This window comes from Strix aluco, chromosome 16 (assembly GCF_031877795.1).
Source record: "Strix aluco isolate bStrAlu1 chromosome 16, bStrAlu1.hap1, whole genome shotgun sequence".
In the NCBI taxonomy this organism is placed as follows: domain Eukaryota; kingdom Metazoa; phylum Chordata; class Aves; order Strigiformes; family Strigidae; genus Strix; species Strix aluco.
The window spans coordinates 13542406-13553862 of NC_133946.1; the positions used below are offsets into that span (position 1 = coordinate 13542406).

Below are 11457 nucleotides of genomic sequence, written 5' to 3' on the forward strand. Positions count from 1 at the left end.
ACAAATGATATGTGCTCAGAGCCTAAAAATGTTGCTAAATTGAAGTGCTGTTCTTGCATTGCAACAGGGAGCGTCTTGCATGCTATGTAGGATACCCTCACTTCTACACTTGGTATCTATACAGATTAAGGAGGATTAATTAGGCTCAAAATACAATGTGTCTTGGCAACATTGCTGTGCTTTGTGATGTTAAAGCAGGTTTTTTCTCCATAGTAGCTGGTCCAGGAGTTTCTCACAGCCCATGCCTTTCAGGATAAACAAGCAATGCTTGGTTTGTTCATTTGCTTTTTTCCCCCTCTTTTTTTCCTTCTCCACAACTTCCCCGTGAGGAGGAAAGCTTATGGGGAGTAATTCTGCCTGGCTGTGGTATACTAGCACGCCTCTAGCACTTTCAACCTTGCAGTTTTCTGATTGCTGTTTTTAAAATCCCCTAAGAGGACACTGTTGCACATGTGCTCAGCAGTGCCAGAGACAGGTGGGTTTTAAGGTCAGTGGCTTCAGTTATCGGATAAGAAAGGTTGGGGCAGGGGAGGAGGACTTGGACTTCTACCTGCTAAGAGTCCCACCCCCACTGAAAATACAGAGGGAGAGACCAAAGGAGTAAAAATAAGTGAACATTCAGATGCGTTCTTCAACTGAAAACTGATGCCCTTGAGCAACCTTGAAGTTTATGCCCAGTAATCTCTGAACTAGTGTGGACACTTGACCAGAGGGATTTTTTGTACTGTGCTGGTTCAACTCCTCCCGCTATGCTATCCATGAATGCCAAAACCTTTGGCATGCAAGATGTAAATTCTTTGGGATTGAACTTGAAGGCTTCATGAGGGGACAGCTTGACCAACTTCATTAGTATCAAAATGCATTTCCTTTCCTTCAGCTGACATGACTTGCCACTGCAGCACTGACAATGGTGTCCTGGATAGGAGGGTGCACCAGCTAATATGTATTTACTGTGCTGAAATGCCTATCGCTGAGGCTTTCTCTGAATATTACACAAAGGTTGATTACAGGGAAGTTGGGAACCTCGAGTCTGAAGTTGCTTTTAAGCTTATTCTTTTTATCTTTTTAAGTGATGTTCAGGCTTTCCCTGCAATTATTGGCACATTCAATGCTTTGGTCAAATCAGACTTGTAGCTCAGCATATTTCTAGTATCCACAGATGGGAAAAATACTGATTGAAAGCTGTTAAGAGTCATCCTCACTGGAAGACTAGTTGTTGGTTTGTCTCAAATGGTAAGGGCAAAACCTTTTTTTTTTTCATGACAAGTTTCAGATTCGTAAAGCAAGTGTTGTTCTACAGCTAATTCTGATGGAGCTAGGAAATAAATGGCAGCAGGCATATAAAGAAGGTGTATGGGAAAACCTATTTCACCTACTAGCTGGAGAGGAGGGGGTCCTACTAGCAAGGGGTTCAGTAGCTCTTCAAAAACTTTTGTATATCCAGATAACCTGGATATACAGATATATAGAGAAATATGTAGCTGTACACAATATCTACAAATGTAGATATTTATCTGTAGATAAGTGTTCAGTCCTCTTTCAATTCTCAATTCTTTCCTTTCAGTGTTGACAAAGCCTGTTGTTTTGGGGAGTTATCTGTCTCAACTCAGCTGCTTAAATTTGAACTTGTCTTGTTCTTGTGTTGTTTGAAAAAAAAATGAGATTGACACTCTGAACCTATCCTTTCTGTGCCACTCATTATTTATATGTGCCCATCCTGGTTCCTCTTTTTTTGTCTCCTGTGACAGCTCCAAAATTTTCACTCTTTCTGTGGAGGAAAGATTTTCTCCCTCTTTCTGGATTGCAAGCTGCTAGCTAGTCAGAGACCAGCTAGAGAGAGGAGAAGAAATGGGGACCCTCTCCTTGTAGGCAATGACTAAAACAGATTGTTGTTTCTAGTGGTGACAGAAATAGGCAGTTAGGTTCTCAGTTTAGCCACCCTGCACATTTTGGTCAGAGAAGAAAAATCTGTTAAAAGGTGCTAAACTTAACATGTCCATATGAGAAGTTTCTTACTGTTTTGGTAAGGTAAGGAATGGTAAGGACCCTTTACCATTCTTTTTTCCCCCAAAACCTGCAGGGGGGACTTTGCTACAGTTTGAATTAACTTCAGGTGTATGCGTGGAGCTGGTGAGGTCAGGATCATCGTGCAGAAGGCTACTCTTTAGCCTAGACAAGACTACATAAAAAGCATCCTTTGACAGTTGCCTACCGCTTCCAGGAGCGCTCCCTTCTTTTCTCATTAATTCATTTGCATTCACGGCTGCTCCTGTATGCCAATTAGCTTTAATTTTTACTATACACACTGACATCAATGGCCAATGAGAACAGTGTGTAGCGGGTTTTTTAGTGTGCCTATAAACTACAGAAAATTGTCCTTGGACAAACTCCTGCTTTTAGACTGGCTGACAACAATAGACATGGTTAAGTTCAGGCTAAGAGCCATTAAACATAATTACTACCACAGGGTAAAAGTTTAATTGTGCTAAATTTTAAATCTGCATAGTCTATGCTTATTTACAAGCTGGCTAGGTCTTTCTGTTACATAAGGGGGAATAAATATGTACTTAAAAATTGTTGCCTTTTAACTTCAAAGGGAGGTGAAAGAAAAAAAAAAAACGGTTTTTAGAAGAAGCAAAACAACTCCAAACTAAAACCTTTCTGTATTTCCAGCTTCTTTTATTCCAATGGCACCAAGCTGGTAAGTAGATGCGGAGCATCTGATAGATTTTTCTAATGCGCTTCAACTTTGTGCGTGTGAATGTGCGAGAGAGTATTGCATCTGTTATGAAGGTGTCTGGGGGACAGAATGCAGATCAGTTTGTTCATGTGGGGTTATTTTAAATTAAACCACAGATGGGGCTTGGGGTAGAAGATTTTTCTCCTGCTCCTTGTCTTCTCTCCCTCCTCCAATCATGTTAAACTCCCCACCTCAGAAAGTTTCAGCTCAAGTAGCTTCTGCGTAAGTAGATATCAGAGGTGGTAGGTTTTTTACAAGCAAACAAAAAAGGCAAAAGCCTGTGTTCATTTTACTTTTTCTTCCAGCAGATTAATAAAAAAAATCATGTTCACTGAGCTATAAGTTACAGTGTATTTTTAGAAGCACGGTGAATATACAAGGTTCTAAATCACTCCCTGAAAAGCAGATTAAAATTAGGAAGTGCTAGAATAAGTGTGAAATGTTCATCTGTTGGGAAAGGGAGGGTATGGAGGACTGTGAAACTTGATAGAAGAGAAAAAGATCAGCACACTGACTAGCTGGAAGCTATGTTTATGTAGACATTAGAAGGCGACACGATTTCAGCTGGACAGAACATAAGCTTCAGATCTTATGCAAACAGTCAAAGCTGTTTAACAATTGGTTTACCCCCAAAACCCCTGAAAGGAGACAGGTGAATACGATGCCAAATACATTTTTCATGTTTCTTAAGCTAACTGTTTAAATAGTTAAGTGAACATCTGTCCAAATTTCCCCATCATTTCCATTTAGAAAAGTCTCCCATTTGAAGGCTGAAGAAAAGCGCCTGCTTAACAATGCAAATGGTGCTGTCTGGGGCCCCTTTATTTTGTTTAATCTAGATTGAGCTCCACACAACTGTGATGCTAATGAATAATGGATATTTTATACTTGTGCATGTAGCAGTGCTGGGCACAGAGCAAATCTAGGATTAACCTCCCAGTTTCCCTTCCTAACATATTGGACTCAGTTTTTGAGTTTGCTGTGACTTGGGTACTCTAAAAACGGATGCTGGCTTTTATCGAAAATGGCAAAACTCTGGCAAAACCTGTCAGGTTTTGCTATGCCCAAGTGAGGTTCTGTAGAAGGGAGCAGCTACACTGGGGAGGGGAGGGGAGGGAGGGAGGGATGTCTGTATTAATGGCTTGATTTGTGAGTGGGTACTGAATGAGAGTCAGGGCGTTTCGGGGTGGAGACCTGCATGCTTTTCAGTGCCACATTTTTTCAGTCCGGTCTGCTAGCATTAGGCAGCCAAGCACCGTGCTCAGCTGCCTCCCCTGCCTGCCTGCCTGCCTGCATGAGCAGGAGTGAGCCGGAGCCAGCTCACAGGGAGAAAGGGGCTGCCCCATGACTAATTACATGGTCTGAGTTTGCCAGTGCAAACTATATAGCTGGGATTTCACTCTGCCTTTCAGCCTTCATATGATGGAGTCACAGGGGAAGAAATTTTGGTACTCCCTTTGTGATTTTTCTGTCCTGCACAAGTGTTTCTGTTTTGTTTGCATTGTTTAACTTTCAGGGAAAAAGTAGTGCTGTTTCTTCATAGGAAGTCTTGGGGTTTTCCAGCCAGGCCTAATGAAAGACCACTGATACCACTTCTAATGAAAAATAAGGGTAGCCTTTTTTTATAGCTGAAGAGCAAGCTGACTTCAGTAGCATGGCACTGTGGGAGGGTGGGAGGTTTCTATAACATTGCTGGGTGTTTTAATCCACAATTACTGGCCAGTAATAATTAGTATTGATTAGCTTGGCAAATTGCAGGTTTGGAAATTGGTTATAGATTTTCTGATGCTTCTCATCTGCGTGTTGTGGAATCAGCCAGAACCAATGGCTTGAAACAAACCACGAGCCCAAATCTGTCTGCAGGCAGCGACGCGTTGCGTGTGCAGAGCTAATGGTCAGCAGGAATCGTATGTCTTGAGGTTCATCACCCCAAGAGTACAATTTTTATCATCTCCTAAGCAAAGTAACTAACCACATGCGTATTGACCACAGTCTCAGGTGAAACTTGGTTTTCTTGGCCTGTTGATTCGTGCCCGAGCTGGTTCATGTGGCTTTAACGTCGCAGTGGCGTGCTGCCCCTGGCGCGCGCGGGGGTCTGCAGGGACATCTTGGAGAAGGAGGCTGGGGGAAGGATGCTGCAGTCTTGGTTGAGTCCCCCGGCGGGAGCTGTAACAGCAGCAGACATCTGGGGAGACAGATAGTGAAAGCCAAGATGAAAATGGCAAAGCTTCCAGTGCTGAAGGGCTGTCCTGGAGGACCAGGGAGCTGAAGTGGAACGGCTGAGCATGCTGTTCAGGCTGTGGTGGAAGGGCTTAGCTGGCTCCCGGGAGGGACATGGAGGCAGGAGGAGGGGGGCACACCCAGGGAGGAGGGCTTGCTCTCTGAGATGCCTCACAAAATGCTTGTGTACTCATTGCAAGAGAAATTGTGCTTTTTTGTTTTAAACAGCAGGTAAGTGAGGTTCTTCCAGAGCTATATTATAGCGTTGCCTGCCAGGGTTGGCAAAGTTTGCAGGTCTTCTGCGTCTTGCTGCGAGAGGCTGCCAGCCTATCCCTCTGTTAGGTCGCAGTCAAGCGCAGACGGGGCAAGTGCACGTGGAGGAGGATGGACGGCTCCGAGCACCTACCCCACCGCTGCAGAGAGGCAGATAGTTTTTGACTGAAATTTTGTGAGCCCCAAAATAGTGCTCTTAAGTGTTTAATGCTTTTCTCCATTAGACAGCAAATTAGCCCTAGGCTCACAAACCAAATGAAGTTTCATCTCAACAATCAGAGCCTGCTCACCAGGCAGTTTTATCCCAAGTTCCTGCACACTGGTTGGTCAGCGAAATGGAGACTGCAACTTCTATTTATTGGTGCAATACAGTATTTGATACTGCTAATTACACTTAATTAGTCCTTCCACCATTTAATTAAAATGGCTTCTAATGATTGTGCTTCTTTGGCAGGCTCTTTGGTACCACCGGGAATTGTGCTGCCTGCAGTAAACTGATCCCTGCCTTTGAGATGGTGATGAGGGCCAGAGATAATGTTTACCATTTGGACTGCTTTGCCTGTCAGCTCTGCAACCAGCGGTGAGGACACAGTTATTATACACACAAACACAAACTAATTTATACCTTTGCCTGCAAAATAGGGGAAATCTTTGAGCCGCACTACCTGTCTGGGGCTCACAGTCTGCTGTCATGGCTCGGGCTGGTTTATTAGGCTGACCTGGGTGATCCATGTAAGTACCTGTAGCCCCTGTACTGCAAATCCCCTTGGAGCTGGTGGGAGTTGGAGGGGCGAGGGGGAGCACACAGACTGCAGATCTGGCCATGGTTATACGGCAGCGCAGCTGCTGCTGAATAAAACAAACTGCTTCAGTGTCCTTTCAGGAGCTGCCCTCTTTGCAGAACACAGACGATGGAGAATGGACCTCCTCTGGCAAACTGATGTTATTTTGCTTAAATCATGTTTCTGACAGGCTCAAAACTGGGGATGGTGAAGAAGAAGGAGAAAGAGAAGGGAAGGAAGGAGAAAAATACTCCACATAAGCCCTTTCCAACACTAGGAACAGATCCCTTTAGTTGTTGCGTAATTAATAGGGGATCTTAGTGGTGTAATTTTGAGTGGGGCTTGTGTATTTCTTCTGGGTTTTACCCAGTGGAAAATGCACATCAAGGAGAATAATAAAGGGTCATGCACAAAGTTTTCACTTGGGCTACTTGTAACCAGCTGAATTTGGGAGGGCTGTCAAAAATCTTCCCAGCACCCTGTTTGTTGGTCATTGTAGGCAGAATGGAAGCCCACAGAACCAGATGTGATAGTGTTGCCTTCTGATGCATCCGTCCATTCTTGTGCAAGACAGGCCTGAAAGTGCTTGTTGTTCTTACTGCTTGTTTAGTCAGGCTGTAGTGAATGGCCAGGGCTCAAGCGTTGTGCTGGGGTTCCTGTTCTGGACTTGTGGTTGTGTTTCCCAAAGGTGAAACTAGGAGGCGCCTGTGTGAAGGTGTGGTAGAGATAACAAAACTCTTGGGAAGATGGAGAATGTAATTCTGTAAAAGTCAAGCTAAAAGCCTGACTTAAAAAATCATCGCTCACCCTAGAACAAAAGTCACGGTGGGATCTCTAATGAAGTAGCCATACACAGTGCACGTGTGGACACAAACCCCTGCCACCTTTCCCACTAAGCTTGGGAGACCGTGCAAACTGGGGGCTGATTCTCCTTCCATGCCTTCTGACAGTGGCTTAGTTCATGGGGATGAACGGGGTTGCGGCTGGTTGGTGTCAGAGCATGGAAGAGGAGAAACGGGCAAGCCGTTTGTCACTCGGTTGGCTTTACTCAGTCCCGTTATTGAAGGCAGAGGCGGTGTTTGTTCGAGGTAGAAAACTCCAAGGAATGGTGGCTGGTCCACGGGCGCGGTGGCAGTGCCGAGGCGGCAGTGACATCTAGTGGCTCCTGGCCTGGGGCTCCTTCCCAGCAGCCGCACTCAATCTGCCAGTTGCCCACTCTTGCGTTGCCACTCTGGAACATGCTCCTGAAACCGCCGTGATTCCCGGTCAGCAGCGTGGCCCTGTTTGCTAATACGTTTCTTCCCCAAAGATGGTCTTTCTTCACACAGCTGAAGTCGCTGGTGCTCGTGGGGTTTTGTTTCCAGACTCGGAAGTGTTGCGGGGTGCTGCCAGGCTCAGCCCTCAGGCTCAGCTTTCTTCAGCCTGCCGATGAAGGCCGGGCAGGAGAGGGGTGCTCCCAGGCTCCCCACCACTACTAGGGCTAGAGCCTCGCAAATGTCCCTTCTGGCAGGGGCAAGTCACAGCTCTGGGCTGCACAGGCAGGAGTGCTGGGTTGGCCCTGGAATCTGCAGGGTGAGTGTTTGTCATCAAACCCCTACTTTACCCCAGCTTCTCTCTTGGAAAAGCCTGGTACCACCTAGTTTTCATTTTCAGAAATTTCCTTTAAATTTCACCCTTTATTACAAAGGCTCCAAAGCACCTCTCTCCTCTCTGTGACTGCTAACACTGTTACTGCACTCAGTGCAAAATGCAGTCCTCCTCTGCCCTTAAAGTAACCTCCATCTGCTGTCACTGCCTGGCAGGAAAGCGCAGGTAGTCCCCCTGTTCTGGCAGAGTCCTGCTTTGATGCACAAAGTATTTGCCCAGTGGGAGGAGCTGAGTTTTTCTGAAAGATGGTCTGAGTAGACAGTGTAGAGCTAAGCGTAGATGTTATTTTTGGCTGGGATCAGAAGGCTGAAAACTTTTATGACCTATCCTCTAGAGATTTTGGCCTGAAAGGGTAGAATGGAAGTGCTCCTGTAATAGACGACATTGGAAGCTGAACTGAGAACTGTGAATTTAAGTAACCCTAAAGTCAAAACTGCAGAGGTGGATGCCAAAACTAGTTCTGAATCAGAAATCCCACCTGAAACACCACCTCGTTCTTTAGCTGTGAAAAGATTTGATTATTAAAACCTTTCTCTAGTTCTCTTCCAGCTTACTTGCCCTTTTGTAGCTAGACTCTGTGTAGAGTGTTAAATCCATCAGAGCAAAATCTCTAATATTTTTGTCGAGTGTGCAGTGTTTTCATTAGCTTCATTCTCCAAAACATCAGGTTTGCAGCAAGTCCCGCAACACTACTCAGCCTACAGTGCTTTAAACTGTTCCAAGGTCAACACTGCTTGTCACAATACTGAATAAAAGTTGGTCACTGCTGTAAGTGGCTAATAGGTCAGTGTTACAAGGGTTGCAGGAAATCCAGCCGCTTGTGTTGCCATTATCGAAAATGTGGTTTTGCTCAGAAGAAAATCACTCTGTAGAAATGGCAGGGTATGTTCAGTGCCTGTTCCTCGCTGCTGCTGGATGGAACTCGATCGGCCAGACGGGTGCTGCAACAGACCTGCTCTGAGCATGGGGGCTGGCGCTGCAGCCCCACATCTCGCTCGGAAGAGAGCTCTGCGCTGGGACACGCGAAACTGGGTCTGAAGCTGCCCTGCTAAATCCTCTGTCTCTAGTTGCGATGGATCAGCTGAAGAGATCCTAGTTTACTGCTGGGTTTGCAGGACTGGCAGGTCTGCAATAGTCTCTTTTCCACTGAATTGAGCCTTTCTCCCCAACCTTCACAGGGTCTCGGGGTAACCCTGCTGTGCGTTTTAGTTCCCATGTGCTCATACACACACACACACCCAACTCCCTAGTTCTCCAGCTCCTTCTTTGGCTCCTCTAGACCCAAGCCAGGTTTAGCAAGAGACAGCTGTTGATGATGCTGGTAGCAAGAGTAATTTTTGCATTTCTTTTCCTGGAGATTTATATTGTACTTGAAGTAGGAATAAGTAGCAAAAAGCAAGCAGCTGTCTGTTATCTATAGTGAGTAAACCTACTGGTGGGGAAGGTGGTATTAAGGAGAGTGTGTGCAGTACAGTTTTTAGCATAAAAGCCATTAATTTAAATTGAGATTAATTTTTAGCTTTTTAATATACAAAAAAAGGTTGAATTTCTGTACTACTAAAGCATGTGTCACAGAGGGAAGAGGATGGAAGGTCTCCAGTGAAATCATATAAAGTGAGAACCAGTGCCCAGTTCTCTGTATTGACTTGGCAAATTAATCAGCTTATTTGCAGGTGTCCAGTTGGAGAAAACTTGTACCCATGTCGGACCTATAAAGGAGCTCTAAAATGATCAGTCCTGTTCTTGTAGCAGAAAATACTCAGTTTTATGGAGATGCTCTGCCCGAGTTACAAATCTAGAAAGCATTTTAGACAAGGAGTAGGCAATGTTCCTGCCAAAGCTCTGCCTGGGAGCAGAGGAGATGGCCATTTGAGGTCTGCTAAGTCTCCTGAGGATAGGGTCATCTCCACTGATCTTCCTTCAAAGCTCAGTAAATATTTGGCCTCACTGGAGGCTGGTACCTACCCGTTCCTCTCAGTTCAGAGCTGCCTTTCAGCAGAGTGGCCGGGGTGTGCCTCTGCTTTAGGGTCCTGGTGCTGATTTAAGACTTGGTGCTTGGGGCAGGGAGGCACAGCCCTGTGCTCTGTGTGTGATGGACCAAAACCAGCCCCTGAATTGGGTGCAAAGAGCGTTATTTGTTTTCTTAAGAAGTAAAGATTAGCTTCTGATTCTTGAGCAAGCAGGCAGGGGGAAAAAGCTATGGGCTGTCAATTCACACCTCTCAGATCTTATATCTGGAACTTTTTTGACCTTAATGGTCAAATAAAATTGTTAAATATCACAAGCCTCTCTGTCAACTTGAAGACAAACAGAACAATTTACATGGTATATAGAGAGCAGTGCCCTTCGCTCAATGAAGATAAAGGTTAGGAGTCCAGCCACCAGGAAATTTCTATTTATTGTTCAGCACTGTACACAAGGGGGTGAGGAAGGACTTAATAGCCAGTCCTTCCCTGGAAATTAGTGTAAATACTGCCTCACCCGAGGGAACCGTGGAAATGTGGATACCAGCAAAAACTTCAAATAGTCTCTGTGTAATATTGCCCGTTTGATTTCCCGGTTGTAGAGCCGACACCTCTCATCTGCAGGGACAAACCCCTTATCTGCCCCTGGCCTCCTCCCTTCGTACGGGCGTGGCCTGGGAGCTGAGCACCACCGTGCCGGGAGAAGGGACACAAAACCCCCGGGCGCCTGCTGGGAAGGGGGAGCAGGGAAGAAGCACGTGGGCTTTCCCGGGGTGCCGCGCCATCAGCAGAGCTGGAAATCAAACTCTGGTCCCCAGCGTCACCTTCAGACCCAGGCAGCCTCAAATTCCCCCTGTTCTCTAACCTCTGTTCATACTTATATCCGTTAATTCTTTTTATCTTCCAGATTCTGTGTGGGAGACAAATTTTTCCTGAAGAACAACATGATCTTGTGTCAGATGGACTATGAGGAAGGGCAGCTGAACGGGAGCTTCGAGTCCCAGGTTCAATAACAAACCCTGCTTCGCTGAAGCACTGTGGGATGGGCACTCGGCCGCGCCAGCAGCGAGGGCGCCTGTCAGCTTGCCTGCAATATTTTTTTAATTCTTGGTCCAGAGAGGACTATATACATTGTAGTACTTTTCCCCCCCAACACAAAGCAGTTACAATTTTAGATGTACAGTTGTGCCTGCTTAGCTGAGCACTGCATTGCCTGTATGTTTGTGAGTTTTTGGGGTCTGGGGGAGGGCTCTGTACAGTCTGTTTTCTGTATATAAACTGGAACATTTATTTTATGAAAAATGTAATGCAATTTTATTACTGGTGTGAATTAAAAATTATGAATGTTTCCTGGTCATCTTAGCTGTGGTTTGTTCCCCACGCGGTGAAAGCCTGTATTTCCTGTGCTTGATGTTGAGCAGACTATTAGATAGAAATCTATACACAGATCCCTGGAAACTGCATGAATACAGACAGAGGCAGGCGTCCATGCACACAAACTGGGGGAAGAAATGCTGCTGCAGTTAGACCTCTCCGCTTGAACCATGCGGAGACTTGTGTCCAAAAGCCTGCGGTGCTGTACAGCGAGAGGGACGGCGCTGCGGGCAGGCGGTGCCTGGGCACCGTCGGTGTCGCTGGCTGCATCCCACCAAGGCTGCTGTGCAGTGCTGAGGCGCTGGCTCAGAGGCGTCGCGCTTTTCACCTCAATGAATTTAGAGAGAGCGTTTCCAGGGCCAGGAGTGCTTGTTGGCCAGCTGATACGGTGCCTCCAGTCTGGGCTGCGAGGAACAGGCTCCCTCCAGCCCTGCCAACAGGTGCCCAGGCATTGATC

At 46.0% G+C, this 11457-nt stretch overlaps 1 protein-coding gene across 3 annotated transcripts in view; it reads left to right on the forward strand.

Annotated features, from left to right (window-relative positions):
* Positions 1–10983, forward strand: part of LMO1 (LIM domain only 1) — a 64593-nt gene extending 53610 nt beyond the window's left edge. For all 3 annotated transcript variants that reach the window (XM_074841946.1, XM_074841945.1, XM_074841944.1), the window contains exons 3-4: positions 5688–5813; positions 10534–10983. In XM_074841946.1, coding sequence (XP_074698047.1) covers positions 5688–5813; positions 10534–10639 — 232 coding nt within the window. In that variant the 3' untranslated portion in view covers positions 10640–10983. The remainder of the gene's footprint in view (positions 1–5687; positions 5814–10533) is intronic.
* The last annotated feature ends 474 nt before the right edge of the window (positions 10984–11457 follow it).